Source organism: Malania oleifera, chromosome 9, assembly GCF_029873635.1.
Source record: "Malania oleifera isolate guangnan ecotype guangnan chromosome 9, ASM2987363v1, whole genome shotgun sequence".
NCBI lineage: Eukaryota > Viridiplantae > Streptophyta > Magnoliopsida > Santalales > Ximeniaceae > Malania > Malania oleifera.
In genome coordinates, this window is record NC_080425.1 from 92745235 (window position 1) to 92764970 (window position 19736).

The 19736-nt window shown below is 34.5% G+C and overlaps 4 protein-coding genes across 4 annotated transcripts in view; 3 read left to right on the forward strand and 1 right to left on the reverse strand.

Annotated features, from left to right (window-relative positions):
• LOC131163577 (protein trichome birefringence-like 41) overlaps positions 1–12525 on the forward strand; it is a 28815-nt gene extending 16290 nt beyond the window's left edge. Inside the window, exons 2-6 of the mRNA XM_058120169.1 lie at positions 5931–6344; positions 7329–7503; positions 9868–10043; positions 10200–10358; positions 10735–12525. Of these exons, the coding sequence (XP_057976152.1) occupies positions 5931–6344; positions 7329–7503; positions 9868–10043; positions 10200–10358; positions 10735–11026 (1216 nt within the window). The 3' untranslated portion in view covers positions 11027–12525. The remainder of the gene's footprint in view (positions 1–5930; positions 6345–7328; positions 7504–9867; positions 10044–10199; positions 10359–10734) is intronic.
• On the forward strand, positions 11745–12525 carry LOC131164701 (dirigent protein 22-like). The gene has a single exon (XM_058122109.1). It carries the CDS (start codon positions 11745–11747, stop codon positions 12336–12338), a length of 594 nt encoding a protein of 197 aa, XP_057978092.1. The 3' UTR covers positions 12339–12525.
• A 548-nt stretch (positions 12526–13073) lies between these two features.
• On the forward strand, positions 13074–14604 carry LOC131164702 (dirigent protein 22-like). Its single transcript, XM_058122110.1, has one exon. The coding sequence runs from the start codon at positions 13866–13868 to the stop codon at positions 14430–14432; it is 567 nt and encodes a 188-aa protein (XP_057978093.1). The 5' UTR covers positions 13074–13865; the 3' UTR covers positions 14433–14604.
• A 1317-nt stretch (positions 14605–15921) lies between these two features.
• LOC131164700 (scarecrow-like protein 3) lies at positions 15922–19012 on the reverse strand. The gene is made up of 2 exons (XM_058122107.1): positions 18439–19012; positions 15922–17566 (listed from the first exon to the last, which is right to left on the reverse strand). Exon 2 carries the CDS (start codon positions 17525–17527, stop codon positions 16100–16102), a length of 1428 nt encoding a protein of 475 aa, XP_057978090.1. The 5' UTR covers positions 17528–17566; positions 18439–19012; the 3' UTR covers positions 15922–16099.
• Between the last annotated feature and the right edge of the window lie 724 nt (positions 19013–19736).

Sequence of the window (19736 nt, forward strand, 5' to 3'; positions counted from 1 at the left end):
TTTGAGGTAATTTTTATTTTCAATTCTCATTTTTTTTTCCCTATAAATGCTCTATTTTTACAAGTTTTAAGATTAAAGTAAAACTATAAATTAATAATTAAATTAGTAAATTGATATTCTTAAACAACAATAATTTAATAACTATTATTATCATTATTATTATTATTATTTCATACAATTAATGCATTATCGTAATTAATTTTCAAAGTGCATGTGGACTCATGTGAAAATTTATGATGAGATGCACATGATATGTATGCAAAGTCACGAGCATTCAATTTTTTCAAGGAATTTTTAAATCCTTTCGGTGAAAACTGTAATGTGTAAATTAAAGTCTGTGATAGATATTTATTTATATACATGTACAATAATATAATAATTTATTAATTTAATTAGTGATTTAGTTCAAATATATATTTTTATAAATATTTTGAGAAAATTTGAGTTAGATTTTTTTTTATTTTGGTTTATTTAATAATTTTATTTGATCGATGATATACATCAAAAGCATATCATCTCTTAAGTCAAGAGGAGACTAAGACTCGACATTGATGAGGGTAGTTACTACCCAAATCAATCGCCTCGCTGGAGCAATTGACCCACCTTATAATGACTAGAGTCATCCACGCCAATAAGATAATAACCGGAGCGATTCACGCCAGCACCATAATTCGCCAATAAATGACATAATATTATCAGGTCAAACTCTTTCACTATAAATAGGGATCAGAAAAGAGGTTCAGGTATCTCATTCAAAGCCATACTTTATTGTTGCTTCATACCTCTCAAAGTCAATCCCTAACTTAGGCATCAGAAAGATCCCCCGAAGTACACCCCAGGTCCTTCAAGTCAATCTTCTCTTCATCATTTTCACGTGATCAAGATCGGAAAGTTCGTCGAAAGTCATCGACATTTTTTTTTAGCAACAATCGATATTAAGAATTCTTAAAATATGAACAATTTATTTTGATATACATTTTTTATAATTTGGATTTTTATAAAAATAATATTTTTTTCTCAAATGTCAAAATTTAAAACACGCAATTAGTTGAAAAGCCTTTTATTTAATTTTCTCACATAACAATTGTAAGAACCCGACCCGAGATATGTAGATTGAATAAATAACAAAATGGTAAAAGGTAAATTTTGTTGGCTTCGTCGACGAAGCCATTATTCTCGTCGACGAAGGCCCTTATACTCTTCGTCTCCGAAATTTAGAGTTTTGTCGACGAAAAGATACCGAACGTATTGTAAAATATCGGAATAGGGTTCGTCGCCGAAGGAGCCGATTCGTCGACGAAACGTGTGGATGATTCGTTGACGAAGGTGTCGTTTCATCGATGAGGTTGGTTGGGTCGAAGGGGCTATAAATATCCTCCTTCATTGCTTAGTTGCTAAGAAAGTTAGAACTCTCCATCTCTTTCTCTAGAACCAGTAGAATCTCTCATTCTCTCTTCGATTCTTTGCTGTTCACTGCTTGATTCAACGATCCGACGTTACTGCGTGAATCAGGGGAGAAATCTCTACATTTTTAGCGGATCGAAAAATCGTTTTGACGATTTTCGGGTTTTGACCCAAAACTAAGATAAGGGTCCGATTTCAATTTCATTTTGGAATATATGTAGTGGTAAGAATTGTAGTGAATTATAGTTTTTGGATGTTTAGGTTTTGGGAGCTCGATTCGTAGTTTTGGAGTCGTAGAGTTCATATTTTGGTATTCAGAAAAAGGTAAGAGAATTATGTTTATATCAGTTATTTTTTAAATTGGGATCGGTAAGCCTATAGTTTACGATCGTATGTATGTTTTGATTACTTATTTGGGAAAATTTATCAGGTGAAAATGCAAGATTTTCAGATTACAATTTTTAGAAAAATTGGGGGTTTCGGGTATCTTTATTTCTGTTGGAAAATCGTATGTTATATAAAACTGTAATATTGAGATGATCGTACCTGTATTTGTATTAAACTGTATTTCTCGAATTGAAAACGATATGATTGTTGTATACTCAAATAAGTGTGGAATGAAATGTTATATGTAAAATGTTCCGGGGTTTTGTAAAACAATTAGGGGTGGTTAATTACCGCACGCTGATGAGTATAGGAACATGAGTTCCAAAATTGTTTTAGGTTTTGTAAATCAGTCAGGGGCGGCTCATTACCGTACGCTGACACCATGTCTCGGCTAATTACCGTGGGCGAGAGTGTCCGTCTCTTTATCTGAGGGTGTGAAATATCACTTGTTTGTTCCGGTTGGTCACCGATGGGTGTGAGTGGACATCGTATTAGCATGATATCGTTATGAGACTTCGGTTATTGTAGGGTATTGATTGCTTGAGTGTGACGACACTAACCATATGTCTGGTATCGTATGTATTGGAACTAAATTGTGAAAATATTATAATTGTATTGTGTTATGTTTTATGTCGAAATAACATTTGCATGTCACATACTGATATAACATATTTTTTTCCTTATTGAGAGGTGTCTCACCCCGAATATACAAATATTTTTCAGGTATTTGGGATAGCCGAAACTAGCACCCTAACGTTCGGGAGCGTGGGTGTCAGTTAGCTACTTAGAGTACTTATGTAAGTATAAATTTTGCAACCGAATTGTCATTTTTGGGTTTTATAGACACCCAGGGTATGTATGATATTTTGGAATATAGATTCTAGTTATGTATAGACTCTGGTATGCTATGTTGGATGGTGCGTTGTATGTATTAGAAAGAACATGTTCACTGCATATTTGATGTGTATGTGATTGTGTATAGGGTTTACGTGTACCCCACGGGATCGTACTCTCATTCAGTGTAGTATCATGTATGTTTTAAATAATACAGAGACATGTTAGGTTACTAAATTCATACCTGAGACCCATTTTGTAGGTTCGGGGTGTGACAACAATAACCCCATAATTCACTGAACACTGATATCCGATTTTGGAACTGGGGAAATATTAGAGAAAGGAAAGGAAATTTTGAAAGAATCTAGTTTTTATGTTTGGTTATTAAGAAGAGTAAAAGAGAAAAATAAAAAATAAACTAAATCAATGAACAAAATTTTGATTTCACATATTATTAGCATTTGATTTTTTTTTAGTTTTTAATAATAGTGGAATAAATTTTTACGTTTAATAGTATTTGATATAGAGAGAGAAAAAACCGTTAAATAAAATTATGTATAAATAATTTTTAACAAAGGGAAAGTCGACCTTACTGTACAAATCAAATGAGATTTTAATGGTAGCTTATTAGTCAATTGTAATAGTAATTGTTATTATTATGATTTAATTTTTTAAAATTATGATTTTAAGAAATGTTAACAATTTGACACTTTCATATTAGAGGTCTTGAGTTCAAACATTAGAAGGAATAAGAAAGAATATAAAATAGCAGGTGTGTTTTTAAAAAAAATTATAAATAAAATGATTAGCATTTTGAAACACCCATATAAATTTGTATTTACTTTTTTTGTATTTGTTAGTAATAATAAAATTATATTTTTTGTGGCCAGCAATAATAATTAAATTGATAATTTTTGTAAGTACTAGTAACTATTAAAATTAATAATTTCTATAGCCTCTAATAATATGATGATTCATATTTTGAAATGTTCTCATCAAGTTATAATTTAGTTTTTTGTAACTAATATTAATAATTTTATTATAACTTTTGATAATATATGAATAATCATTTTTTTTTGTAACTGATAAAAATAATTAAATTAATTTATGAAATAATAAGCACATTGTTAACATTTTGAAAATGCCCCATAATTAAAATGATTGAAAGATTTCAAAATTCTGTATATTTTGGACAAAAGACACTTGCATTGATATTTGAAAAAAAAAAATGTGAACTTTGTTTTAGGTTTAAAAAATCTCCCAACTTCCCTTGAAGTAAAAATAAATAAATAAATAAATAAAAATATGGGTCTCTCCTAATATTACAAAATTTCATAGACTTCTCTTAACATTCGATTTATGAGACAGTTAAATCTTCTTCTTGAACTTATATTTTGTCAATATCAAAATATTATATATTCTTAAACATCATGAGAGATTAATTATGAGTTTTTGAAATTTCAAAGAGCATCCATATTAAATTGTCAAACAAAGGAGGAAGTTTATGCGATTGTTGAAATTTCATAAGAGTTTTTGTGTCTTATTATCAAATCTCAAAGAAGATCGGTATTTTTTATTTTTATTTTTTTAGTGAAACCCTAATTTTATTAATAGTCATCACTTGTGGCATAGGAATTCCGTGGTTACAAGTAGGATACATGAGATTTACAAATAAACTAAAAAAATCATCTCATGCATCAAAACTAATAATAAAAAAAACTAGTACCATAATCCAACTAAACCAAACAAAACATGCCAATAAGGAATCAAAACAAAACAAATATAAACAAAATACCTATAAAATGATGTCAATTATCTACAAACATAAACTAGAGGAAAACTAAAGGAGAACCATATGATGTCAATTACAGATGAAAGTTTAGAATACGCAACTTATTGATACGAATGAGAACTCTTATTTTACTCAATATCACATCACCTGCAAAATATCTCTTCACGTTGTATCCTCGCCTTGACGAGTTAAGAAAACCGCCATCTGATTATCTTCTATAAATTGATGCTTTAATTTTTAAAAATTTGTGCATAACATAATTTTTTGAATCTCCACTATAATGTGTATATATAAGAAAGTAGATTTTTGCACAAAATATGATATAAATTTACTCTAATTAAATTTGAAAAAATTTTGAAGTTAAATCTCAAATTCTATGCTTTCAAATATAAAGTAACAATATTCATTAAGGTTAATATGTGATAATTTTCATTTAAAATATTGTTAAGTTAGCATGTGATAATTTTCATTGCAAAAAATAATTGATTTTTCCATTATAAAAAATAAGTTTCCTCTAGCCTAGGTTTAATAGGGCCAAGTGGAATGTTGAGAAGCATTCTAATATTTAATGCATGGATTTGCACATGAATGTTATATGTATTATTTTTAATATTATAAATAAATAAATAATTAAAGATATTATGTGTCTATATATTTTTTTAATATTATAAATAAATAAATAATTAAAGATATCATGTGTCGAATGAATATATATGTATATATATATATATATATATATATATATATATATATATATATTTGATGCATTGAGAATTGTCACATTCATGTGCAAATTCATGCATTAAATATTAGAATGCTTAAAAATAATATATATATATATATATATATATATATTTTTTTTTTGATATCATAAGAGCTCCTACCACCAATGAGCTCTTTGGACCCTCTGGTGCGGCATCAAATCCGCAAAAGAGCGTCCTCCTCCCTCAGGTCTCGCTTGTTTAGGTAAATGCCGGATGTGGTCACAGTATTTATTTCAATCGGTTGGACTTTCAACCAACTCACTTCTCAGGACATATCACGAACACGTACCCTAAGATGCAATCGTATAAGTTACGTGCATCAACTAAGAATTGAACCCCCAATGCTCTTACTTGATTATCAACATCTTTTCCACCGTGACATGTCCTTGGGATTAAAAATGATAATATGTCAACAAGACAAGTGTTAAAGAATTTTAATAAAAATATTAAATATATGAATTGAGAAATTAATGTCTTAAAACAAAACCTTTTTCATCCCTAAAATTCATACAAGAAATCTATAAAATAATAAAAAATTATTTGAAAACTTTTCCTTTGTAAATATAAAAAAATTAGAAAAAATTACAAAAAAATATTTTTGTAAAGTTTAAAATTTTAAAACATAAAATAAAACAATTTTCAACTTTACAGCCATGAACGATAAATTCCCCAATCGCCCAACAAGCGTATCGAAGATTGGCAGTGACAGTGCTTCTCCACAATCCTCTGCTTCCTAATTTCCATATCAGCCCCTCCGTCGTCTCTGCCTCCTCTGCTTATTTAAAGTTCAAATCTCATCGCATCGCCGCCTCTGCCTCTCCCTGCCGGAGCAAGAAATCGATTATGATGGGAGGACTTTCGGGAGCAATAATTCAAAATAGCAGGTTTATTGTCTGTTTCATTTCATTGATCGTTTGGGGTCTGTGCACGACGGCGAGCTCTGCAAAATTTTCAAACGGCAATAATGGGAGATGGAGAACAGAGAAAGGAGGAAATGGGTGCAATGTGTACGAAGGGACCTGGGTGCCGGACGCGTCCTACCCTCTCTACAACTCGTCGGCGTGTCCATACATTCGAATGGAGTTCAATTGCCAGAAGTACGGCCGCCCCGACCACGACTACCTCCATTACCGGTGGCAGCCCCTCCGCTGTGACTTGCCCAGGTACTCTCTTCTCCTCTCTCTGTTCTTCCTCTCTGTTTCTCTCCGGAAAACTCTCTGTTTCTCTCCGGAAAATAATTTTGTTTGTTTAGGTTTGAATTATTAACTATTTTGAAATAATATTTGTAATTTTAGTCTTGCAGAACGTGGGTAGTTTTCTTTTGGGGGGGGGGGGGGGGGGGGGCGCGGTGTTGGGGGAATGTAAGAGAAATGCTTTGTAATTTTGTTTTATTTTATTTTTAATTCGGTATCTTGGGAAAATACATAGCAGGTGGTGTTCGGATTAAATTTAGGAACGAGTCTAACATGTTCATGCACTTAAGAGTATCTCCTGAAATCTTAACAATATTCCATATTTAATATCTCAAAACTTTATGCAGCATAATTTTTTTGATCGAAATGTAGGAACCATTGGTAATAATATTGTCAAATTCATGCTTGATTGGATCCTCTAAAAATGTTAGTATTGTGCTTTTGCTTACTTCTAAAAAACAAGAGCATTTTATTTATTTATTTTAGAATTTTCCCACTTAGGAATCTTCCTTTTCTTTATTTTATTGTTGAGTTCGTGTTTTATATTAATTTAGAAAAAAAAAATGAAACATAAAGTAGCAATTTTCTAATTATTTAAAAAAATAAAAATAAAAAATTAAATTAAATTTTACACAATTTTCAATTCTAATATCCTTTAAGCTCGTGATCCGAACATGTTTGGAATATGAAACATAGGCATTATATTTACTTTTGCTTTCAAAAAATAATTGTTTGGGGCAACGTACTTTAATTTTACCTTTTAAAAGTTGAACACAATAAACCCACATATAATTAATTATTTTAAAAAATAAAAAACACTTATGCTAAAAACATGGGATTTTATTGAAAAAGAAAGAAGAAAGAAAAGCTCACATGCACATATGACATATTCTCAAATGTAACATTATTAGGGTTTTGTTTTCTTTGCACTTGATGATTGGTGCATAAATGCAGATTTGATGGGATAGAATTCTTGGAGAGGAACAGGGGGAAGCAGTTAATGTTTGTGGGTGACTCAGTGAGTATGAACCAGTGGCAATCACTGTTGTGCATGCTTCATGCGGCCGTCCCCCCCAACTCCAATGTCACCCTCCACACCAATGGCTCTATTTCCACTGCCACCTTCCAGGTACACTCCACCATCTCCCCCATACTATACCATACTATATACTATATATATTTGTATGTATGTATAATTCGAATATGTTAAAAGGATGCGGCATGTGACATTCCAAATCCATGTGTAAGGAGTTTGTACCATTTAACTTTATTTATATACATATGATCTTTGTAATGCGAGAAAACTAACATGCCTAACAACAATAGAGGAGCCATCTACGATTTATATTACACTATTTAGGGCTTCGATTTTTTTAGTGATTTAGTCAAATATCTTAAGGGTCTTGAATACTATTAGTTTGAAAAGAAAAAAAAAAAAAGAAAAAAAAGACACCTCTTTGCTTATCACATCACAAAATTTTAATTTACAAAATATTGATACTATGCACTAATGTACAACAGAAGAGTTAAAGCCGTCACACATGAAGCTTGACCACTTGTAAGATATTAACATATTAGATTTATTAAGATATTTTTATTATGTGATAAATATTTAGCAATATGGATAAGGAAGAAATTGAAGCTGTCATTGAGACCCATTTATTAAAAAAATATATATATGAAATGCAAATACAATTAAGTCTTACTTAGTAGACTAACTTATAGGGGGTCGATTTTTGACAATGAATGAAAGCTTGTTGTGTGGTAGCACGATGCATGTCAAGTCATATAATTATGAAAATTAAGTTAAAGCACATGTGGATGGACATATGTTGTTCGGAATTAATTAATTAATTAATCCCAAGTTGAGCCCCCAATATTTATGCCTAATATTTGGTAATAAAAACTTAGAAGGTTTGGGGCCATATATGACAATTAAGCATATAAGCATTTTCATTGCTTGTAATTTCAACGATTACAAATATTTATTTATTGTTACACATGTGGGCATACACATGGTCACCTAAATTTGTACTTGATTTTATTGAAGTAGACTCTTATTTATAAATTTTAAATTTGTGCAATGATGTTCTCTATGATTTCTATTAATTTTTTGTATGTAATTGAATTAAGGACGAAGATTGTTAATTCTTATTTATTTGTTAATAAAGAGATTTACTCATGCCATCACCCAAAAGAAAAAAAAAAGCATTATATCAAATTGTTTAACAATATAAAATATCATATGGCAGGTCGACTTCTCGAAAACCATCTGTAATTTCAAGAATTTGAATTAATTTAGAAAAATTAAATGTGATTAGATAGTTTAATTATGTCAGCCGTCAATTTATTTGTATTAAAATTTTATTGAGGGTAAGTTTGGTCAACTTTTTAAATGATTTTTTAAAACAAAATAAAATTTACGTTCAATACCTTCGTAAATTGACATTAAATTTTTTTAATAGTTTTAATCACATATTTTTAAAAAAATTATTTTTTAAGATGTAGCATTTGAGATTGGAAAAAATATCTAATAAAAAATAAATTTTAATCTTCTTTTACTTTTTCCTTTATTTAAAAAACCCAATCTCTTTCCACAAGATAAATATTATGTAAAAATAATTTGGAGAGATGAATGACCAAATTGTCCTGCGTTTAACTAGAAGAATGATAGGTGAGATAGGGTATAATTGTCTTTGAATTATTATTATTATTTTATAAAAAGAGAGACGTGGACTGCATCTACATGTGTTTCTTTAGGAAAGTTTTAGTATAGAAAAAGGTAGAATATTCACGGGAGGAAGACAAAGATCACAATTGAATTGATGTGTGTAGAAAATACGAGTCATTGATTATGAATTAACATCCGTGATGGAACAGTACCTCTTTCCCAAACAGGGCCTAACGCCCTAAGCCATTTGTGTAGGTCATAGACTCACAGGTCACAAGCATTTTTACTTTTTCTCTTTTTCTACTCTTAGTGAGTCCTTTTCAAAAATTGACTACTACATAATGAGTCTTTTTAAATAAAGGATTTATAAAAGCTAGAGATTTTTCTTTTGAAAATATAAAAGCAAGTACATTACAGAGAATGAAGTATATATTATGTACAGATGCACAGGATGAGTGTAATAAGAGCAATGGTAAATAATACGGTCGTGACTATCACATACTCACGTGTCGGGAGATCATTGATTAAAGCAAGTGGAGTCCATGCTGTTACTACTGTTCATCTCTTGGCTTGTCTTTCAATACATATATATATATATATATATATATATAAAATTAAATATGTATATATTGAAACGATGGTGCTTGAAAATCTTTACACACTCAATTAGATGACCCTCGAAACTTAAATCCTGATATTTAATTAGAAAAATCATGAGTTTACTACCGGAGTCTCTCTTAATTGGTTGTCTTATTTTATAATATTTAAAAAGGAAAGAAGGAATAAGAGAATTAATTTGAAGAGATGGGGGGATGGGTGCAGGAGTATGGAGTGAAGGTGATGGTGTTTCACTCATTGTACCTGGTTGACATTGACGTTGAACAAATTGGAAGGGTTCTAAAGCTTGAGTCCCTCAGCAATGGCAAGATTTGGGAAGACGTAGACGTTTTGATCTTCAATACTTGGCTCTGGTGGTATCGCCGGGGCCCCAAGCAACCGTAAGCTTTTAAAGTTTTTATTTAGTTTTTACCTTTTAATTATTTAAGAGGACCATTATATAAATACTTTTCCAAAAAAAAAAATATATATATATATATATATATTTCCATGATTTTCATGTTCAAAAATTAAGATATATATAGCTTTGGTTGCAGGTGGGATTATGTGGAGAGCAATGGGAAGAGAGTGAAGGACATGGATCGCATGGAAGCATTTAGGGAAGGCTTGACAACTTGGGCCAAGTGGGTTGACTCAGATGTCAATCCCCAGAAGTCTAAGGTCTTCTTCCAAGGTGTCTCCCCTTTCCATTACAAGTAAGCCCCTCCCTCCCTATCTATAATTTTAGCTTCTTGCTTTAATTTTCTATCAAATTCGTTTGGATTAAAAATTTTGTTTTTCAAAAACTCGGTCATCCCACATTCGGGTCAAGTTCTAAATCCCCCCTAAAGAAATGGCATCCCACACATGGGTCGAGCCAAGGGCATCCAATGTTCGGGTCAAGCGAAAGCTTCCCATCTTTGAAATACTTCAAAGCGGGCAAGGGTTTGGTTCATTTCTATGTAGGATCTGTAAACAAAATGTCTATTGTTGACTTAGGATATACATCTCCAGTATCTAATGTTAATTAGAACTGAACTCTTGTTGCATCAAATAATGACTTTTGGGATTTTTATGCATGTTGTTCATCAGTGGGACGCAGTGGGGGGAGCCAGGAGTGACCAACTGCTCAGCAGAGACAGAACCCCTCAGTGGATCAATCTACCCAGCAGGCTTACCAAGCGCACAAAATGTGATCAAAGATGTTCTGAGCACTATCAAGAAACCAGTCTCTCTGTTGGACATCACAACCCTTTCCCAGCTAAGAAAAGATGGACACCCTAGCAAGTACAATGGCTTCCATGGCATGGACTGCACCCATTGGTGTCTTGCCGGTGTCACTGACACTTGGAACCTGCTACTCTACACTGCCCTAATTTTTTGACCATTGCTTGCTCCATACAGGAATTGATATGCAAATATTCAGCAAAATGGGAATAAATATGCCATTTAATTTGAAACCCAAAAGGGGAGTTTATTTGATTTGAAAGGCATAATAAAATGTCTATAGCATTCATACCTATTCATTTCATTTTTCATTTGTGAAATGTGATGATTTAGGGTCAACTCAACCAAAGGGCAAGTGCCCATTTCAATTCAAGGACATTACTTCATTACATGTTTGATTTGGTTGTACCTATGTCAATCTCTGATTCCTCATTCTAGTTGACTGTTCGTAAAGGGTTTTCTGAATTCGGAACATCAGATATCCACTTAGGAAAGCCGCCTATTTTTTCATAGAAGTGACATTTTCAATGATAAAATTTCTCAACCCATGATCTCCTAAAAAAAAAAAAAAAACGGAACTAATTTCAAGATTTCTCAATTCTTATTGCAGGGGAGTAGCACCTCAGCAGTGGGGGGGGGCAATCATATCTTCCTGCCTTCAAGGGAATGGAACCTCCCCACATGATCACGCAATGCACAGGAAAACTTTAGCCCAAAGCAATGGTTTCTTCACAACTAAAGCATCAGCCACAAAATCCCAATCCCTCACAAACAGAAACAGCAACAGAACCTAAAACTTCCTCTTCCTCTGATCTTTCTGTGTTTATATAATAACCACACACACTAGCTAACCAACTGCTAGTAAGGCTCAAACAATGCCTCGTTATACTAGTACTCTCTTCACCATCTCCTTCCTTCTACTCCTCTCTTCCTCCTTCATCTCAACCAAAGGGTCTTTCGAAGAAGAAGTCCCCGAAACCATACACACGTCTTCAAAGTGCTTGGAGCAGTCCACCCGCCTTCACTTCTACTTACATGACATCATAAGTGGTAAAAACCCAACGGCCGTAAGAATTGCCGGACCCCCAAACAGTACCTTCATCAACTTTGGGAACACCATGATGATTGATGATCCATTAACAGAAGGCCCCGAGACCACGTCAAAGCTGGTAGGAAAGGCTCAGGGACTCTATGCACTGGCTGCACGGGATGACTTTTCGCTGCTAGTGGTCATGAACTTTGCTTTCTTGGAAGGGAAGTACAATGGGAGCACCATCAGCATTCTGGGGAGGAATCCCATTGCTCATACTGTGAGGGAAATGCCGATCGTCGGCGGCAGTGGGGTTTTCCGGCTTGCCAGGGGCTCTGCTTTGGCTCACCCAGTCTGGGTTAGTGGTGGAGATGCCACTGTTGAGTACAATGTTTCTGTGCTGCACCCTGCAGAAACTTGTGACTTGAACCAAATATGACATCTTTCTTTTGCAGGACGACTGGAGTAAGCAGATTGGATGGATTGGTGTTAGGGTGATCTTAACATTATCATAGTTTGATATATGTATTTGTTTTTTCTGCTTGATTGCTGTATTTGAGACCTTCATATGAAGGAGGAAGAGTCTAGGATGAAGTGCAATAAAAGAAATGATTTATAAGTCATAACCTGCAGGATCTTTCTTTTTCGAAAGCCTTCTGTGACAAAGAATAGGAGTCTGACCAGTGAATGAATTGAAGTGCAAGAACAACGACAACCCAGATCTCCAAATCAAGATGAATCTGTATGGTTATAATGCCTAGTTTAAAACTGCAGAGAAACGTAAGCTGCAAACCGAGCAAGCGTGCCCTGAGAGACTTCAGCAGTTCAGCTATACCATAATAGCTTCATTTTTAATCATTCCATTCTCTGCCAAAAGATAAAGAAAATACAACAACAAAACCCTCCTTTTTATGGGCCACAGAACTACACGACCAACACAACTTTATAGTCTCTTTATTAGATCTTGTTCAAGTGTATACTAATGTAAATTTATAGACTCCAAATTCATGTTCCCATCCATAAATAAGCATGCTACAATCTTGAATTAATGAGACAAACATGAGTGTAAAACAGGTTTTAGTGACTAACCAAGGTACCCTTAGGAAATATTACTGCATTAGTCCATATAGTTACTCCAAATAAAAAATCTCTGTGCTTGGAAACTTGAAATTCAAGTCTTAAATTTAAATTTATGAGAAGACAGATAAAAATCTAATACAAAATTGTATGAACTTTGCCTAAACCTACAGAAATTCAAATCCCATGTCTGAAATTTATAATCCTAAACTAGCGTGTGTATTTTTCTTGGGTCAAATCAAACTGACAAGATCTTAGGCATCTTCATGTCTATTCTGGTCATGAGGATAATTAGCAACAGGGTTATCAGAGTCCTATTACAGCAATAAGGGTATGTGAAAGCCCCATCGAATCCATGCTGTCACCGAGCTCTTATCTTGGTTGTTCCTGCTCCCTAGCTAGCCCCTTTCTTCCTCATATCCCCCCTATTCACCTTTCCATTAGAAATTCAAGTGCATACTGAGTATATGTACACCAAACACGTCACTATCATTCATTTGGGAATTCATGTCACTATCATTCTTTTGAGAATTCATGTAGCCGATCAAATGCTTGAGATTGAAAAACCAAATGGATACCCAATATATGTACAAAGAATTTCTTTCTTCCCAGCTCCCAAGTGAACGAGACTCATTCCAATCTGTTGGGGAACAACAAAGTACAGGCAGTGATTACATCCTCCCGCCTTACCAACTCCCTAGTAATCAATGAGACTCGTTCCAATCTGTCCCTGCACAAGTACAAGCAATTATTTTCTTCAAAACAAGCATGGGGGGCGTGGGAGCTCTCGTTTCCCACAGCATCAGAGTGTTCCTCCTTTCACCATCCTATAAATAATCCTCACTTTCATCAATTACACCAGCACAAGCTGATCAAAACCATTCCCAAAATGGCCATTTACCTCACCTTCTCCCTCTTCTCCTTCTACCTCCTCTCGAACTTCCTCACCATAGCCACCAACTGGATTTTCTCAGAGCAAATCGCCAACGCAAAGGTCACAAATCGCATGGAAAAAATGACTCACCTCCATTTTTACTTCCATGACAGTATCAATGGGGAAAATGCAACCTCCGCAATAATTGCTGCACCAACAGACAAGAGGTTTGCTGGTGGTTTTGGAACAACCATGATCATGGATGATCCCTTGACAGAAGGTGCAGATCTCAGTTCGAGGCTCGTGGGAAGGTCTCAAGGAATGTATGCTCTGGCTTCCCAGCACGAGGTAGGGCTGCTCATGGTCACAAATTTTGCTTTCTTGGAGGGTAAGTACAATGGGAGTACTTTGAGCATTCTTGGACGGAATCTAGTCTCTGATACGGTGAGGGAAATGCCAATTGTGGGAGGCAGCGGGCTGTTCAGGTTTGCTCGTGGATATGTGTTGGCAAAGACATTCTCATTTTCTCAGAAGGCTGGTGTTGCTGTTGTTGAATACAATGTCTATGTAGTGCACTACTGAAAGTTTCTAGTACCTTGCATGGTTTGGTTTGTCTTTGTTTTCCTTTATGGTGATGGTCACCTATCTTTAGCTTTTCTTCTAGTCATGGCCATTGTTTGTTAGCTTCCCTTGGTGTTTCCTCTGGTCTGTGAAAGGAAGTATTGTGGAATGAAGAAGCTCTTTCTAACCAAAAGGAAATGGGAAAGCAGGAACATTTCATGCAGAGAAAAGATATTATTTCATTAGATTTTAATCATATTGAAGCCCTCACCCTAGTTGCGGAAATGGTGTAAAATTCGATTAGAAGAGAAGAAAACTGCAAATCAAAGTAAAGTAATTCATCGCATACCCAACTAAATCGAAACACAATACTACCAAGGCTCATATTGCTCCTATCTGAAAGGTTATAGTACCAAGTCACATCAGTGCTCCTTGATCTCCCATCAGACAATACAGTAAAACTTTTCAAGCCTTCTTAAGGTTGAATGAAAGGTTATACTTATTTTATGTGATAAATTCATGTAGAATTACTTTGAAACAATGTTTTAAAACGTGAAGGAGCTGAGGCATATAATCCTCAAGAATTGAGGTGGAAACCTTAAGACATATAAGCCCTTTGAGAATTTTATTTTTAGATAAAAATATGTAAATAAATAATATATATTTTAAGCATAACAAAAAATTAAGAAAATCATGAATATAATGTAAAAACAATTAAGTATACTTTGCAAATTACTTCTTGGCCATTCAAAATTGCAAACTTAAATTTATGATGTAAACCATGACAAGAGCTAGCTAAGCTATTACAAAGTCTAAATCATTTTCATGATCTAAGTTACAACTCTTAGTTATTTTGGAAAAGTAAAGGTTCAAGAGTTTTAGAAATCAACTCATATCATGACATTCCTTTTGATTTAACATATGGTTAAAATTTTCTAACAAAATCTAACTTGAGAATCACACACTCAAATCTTAATTAAAAAGACACAAAAGGTTACCTTTTATACAAATGCATAAGCCCCAGCAGGTAGTGTGTTAGACTTTTGGAAATTTGGTATTTTAGATTGAGTCTCAAGGTATTTAGGCATGCCTAGCCTTGAGGTGAGTCCCAATTGAGCCTTCACATTGCTATGAACTGACCATAAAATTAAAAGTGAGTGAATTTATGCAATAATCTCTCCAAAAGAACCACAAATTCTTCTTCAAAGAAGTGGGGATAGTTTGGGGAGTGAGCAATGTGCAAATGTCCCAACAGGGTGAAGGGAAGATGCAATTGAATTCAAGAGAAAAGATGAAACATCAGATTGGAAAATGAAATCTCAACTGGCAATTGCACCATCCCTGAAAGCAGCTTCTTAATACCCAATTCTTTAACAGTTTGTGAGTCTACTCATAGCATGGTGCACTATGAGCTTCAGAGAGAGAGAGAGAGAGAGAGAGAGAATTTAGGCATCGGGAGAAGGGGAGAAGGGGAGAGGGACTGTGATGGGCCATACATGCTTCCATATACACAAAGTAAACGGAACAGCAAATAAACAAAGGAAAATAATATGGAACAGAAATTGTTAAAAGATCTTCAAACCCTTGCGCAAAACAATCTACATTGCAGAGGGAAGAAAAACCAAAATCCTTTATAAAGGCTATAGAGAATAAAAAAGAAAAAAACTCAATCCTCTATGCTAACAATCTCATTCATACCGTCTAAACCTCCAGGCTGAAACTGAATAAAGGGGTCTGTCTTGCCAGCAAATAATCAGGCCGCCATTCTCTTCCTTGATCCTATAATTATCATAACGATAGCTTTGCAATAACCTCCTAGCCTGCAACATAACTTGGTAGCTGAAAGGCACCCTCCCAAATCCAGCCATTTCAAGCCTTGGAATCCATTTTTCAAGCTTCTCATGCCTCTCCTTTCTTTCAGATCCCTCACAGGCTATGATATTCTTAATTTCCTCCCCAAAAAGCATCTTCTCAACCTTTTGCCGCTCTATTGATGCCCTAGTTACAGTAGATTCTAAGCAATCAAAAAGTGCAGCATAAAAGTACAATGCCTCTGTGACCCTTTCCATAAGAGTAGGCCCATTATTGTTCGATTCTTGTTCAGTTACTACCATCAGCTTTGGTGAAAGGCCCCAAAGAGACGTCAAGAAGCTACCCATCTTTGGCGAAATGGTCAAAGGTAAGGGGGACGGCGGTGAGACTGAACCAGAACTAGGACCATAAACACTAAGTAAATCTGCCTCAAGAAAATCCCCTAAAGCACGTGGGTTCATCTGCAAGACTCTTTGCAAGTGAACAGCATTTGGAATCTTGGATGCCAAATTCCTTCTCAGAATCTCATTGTTGGATGCCAGCAGACAATGTAGTTGAAGCACAGAGCTGATTGCAAGAGCTTCACCTGTCTTGACACGCAAACTTTCTACATCAAGATTCTCTATTTTGCTAACTATAGGATTGAATTGAAATGGGACGTCTAGTTTTTCAGCTTCCTCAGTTAATCGAAGTGCCATTTGATCCAGTACCTCTTTCTGGTCATGAATACCTGTAATTCTCAAATGAGGTGGACCTTCAGGCCGAGCACTTAATGCCTGAAGAAGGTTGATCCACTGGGCTGGCTCGAAGGAATTGAGATCAATAATATGAACCATCTTCTCCCCTTCCATAGCTTCTATAATGGCCTGGTTTGTGATTACATATGCAAGCTTTAAGAAGGGGCAGAGCTCAAAGAACAATCTCTGAACAAGTATCTCTTCGGAGATGGAGGATATTTTGGTGGAATTAAGGGCCTTATGCAGACCAGGCCAACCTTTAAGCATACGGTCTGCAAGTGCCTCGGTGAAGTATGCAGCAATTCGCTGCATTGTGTCGCCATCAGGAGAGGCAAGGTGTGAAATATGCTCAAGGCCTACATTTGCATTCTCAATGTTACCAGCAGCAACATGTCCAGCACAGTTGAGCAGAAGCTGGATCAAGCACAAACCCCTCTCTTCAGATTTCAGCTCCCTGAGCCAAGGGTATGGTGATCCTAAACCAGGAGAAAGTGACATCAGGGAGAAATACTGAAGCGGCGATGATGTTACAGATGATGATTCCCCCTCTTGGACCATTCCGGCCATTAACAGTAAGGTCAAACTTTGGGCACCAAAGATAAGAATCTGTTTAAACGTAGCAAGAATCAGACAAATCTGCAGCATAATCAATCTTAAGGCCACAATGCTCAAACAAAATCAACTGCAGATCACGGAGAAAACAGAGCAGAAAAAAAAAAAAAATATATATATATATATATATATATATATATACCATGTTTGGAAGCTTGGAAACTTGGAATTGGGACCTTCAACTTGGATTTTTCTAGATTTGAAAAAAAATGCAATACAAAACTATCTTGAGTTTCCGGATCTATACAAATCCAAATTTAAGGTTTGAAATCCATGCTCCCAAAACATCCATAGCAAATTCTAAATCATAAATGTTGTGTTGCATGGGTCTCAAAATTTGGTGGAAAAAAAATCCAACATATTTTGTTATATGAAGAGTGGTTGAGCATTTTCTCGGCAACTAATCGACAGTAGTTAAAATCAAACACCAAATACATCAGAAATTGAGGTTCAAAACCCAGCAAGTCTCACCCTACTCTTTCTACAGGATCAGGCGAATAACAGTCAGAAAAGGAACAGTTGATTCTCAAGCAATCTAGAAAAAATTAGCGGAGAAAGCAGAGCAAACACAAATAAAGCATTCCCTTTCCAAGTGTTTCTGTTCTCGTTTCCCAAAAACAAAAATTAAAAGCTAAACTCATCTAAGCCGAACAGTTGTGTCCGCCGCTTCGTAAATTTTGATATCTAATATTCGCAAATATTTTCTCAGCAATCAAAGGGCTGAAGGAAAAAAGTCCCACGCGCCCAAAAAATTTCAACACAGATGTTTATCAGAAAACACGCTTAATTGGGTATAAACCATCATCTAGCATAATTAAATTTGGAGGGAAAAATACTATCAGACGCAGAGAGAAGAAGAAAATTACCAGAGACGGAGTTCAGCGATTCCTCCTTTAATAATCGATAACACAACACAAACTTGAAATCCCCAACTGGGTTCTGTAAATGATCAAAAACCCAAGTAAAACCCCATGCAAGGCCCCCGGACCGTTTCCCCAAACTCCTCCTCCTTATCCATTGAAGCGGTTTCACAGCCTTCAAGGGTTTTGTTGCAGAGTGGGTCAAGTGGAATTAAAGCTCTCGTCTTTAAGGACTTTTCCATGGCTGCGTTGGCAACAATGCAAGGGGTTCCTTTTGTCTTCATTGATTTCTTTGGCCCTTGGGGGATTCAGAGAATATGGAATTTGTAAAAATACACCCCTCTCTCTTTCTCTCTCCTCTCTGTTTTTTCTCTCTATTTCTGCCCCGTTTTTATTTCTTTGTCAAGATCCAGAATGGATGGGAATATGATGCTGGCGGAAATTGTCATTATTCCAATCACCGATCAAATCCAAACATGCCCTAACAGAACCAAACACAGCCATGTTTGTTGGCATGTATGGGGGATAGCGAGGAAAGTCCTCCAAGTGTGTCCAAAAGCTCTGCCCCTCCTCTTTTCAAAAGGCATAGACCATCTACTTGGTGCCATCTCCTTGTATTGGGAGAAAAAAGAAATGGACAAAAGGGAAATTGTGAGAATAAGCCAAATCTAGATTAGGTCATTTTCACTTTAGGGGTGTGAGTTGTGTGGGACTGGGAGTGCTTGGATTATCCTAAACCATTCCTTTACAATATTACTTTTAATGTAATAATAATGATTATAATCATTACTATTTTATTTATTTATTTATATAATAATATAAATAGTTCTTTTTTTTTTTTTATTGATTTCAAATTAATATTTAATAATAGTCTAGCGTGGAAACCCTTAAAATATCTTAACCAATTTTTTAAAATAATATTTTCTCTCCAAAATGAACTGTTCATTTTCTTTATTGATTCCAAATTAGGCTCTATTTATTCTATTTCAAAATTATTTTTTTTTTTTTAAAAAAAAAAGCAAAGACACCTTTTTATTTTTTTTATTTCTTAAAAGTTCGAGTAGATTTAAGTAGAAAGTGAAGTCCAAACATAAAATGTATAGAAAAGGTTTATTTAACTTACCATTAGGTTATATCCTCGATCACACTTCATAACCTGAATCTATATGATTCGTTGGAGCTTTAAAAAATTATTTCTTTAATTTCTACTTATCATTATTTAACAATTTTATTTAATTTTTGAAATTATTTTTTTAATAATAATTTTAGAGAAGATGGTGTAATTGTCATGAAATTTTCTTGAA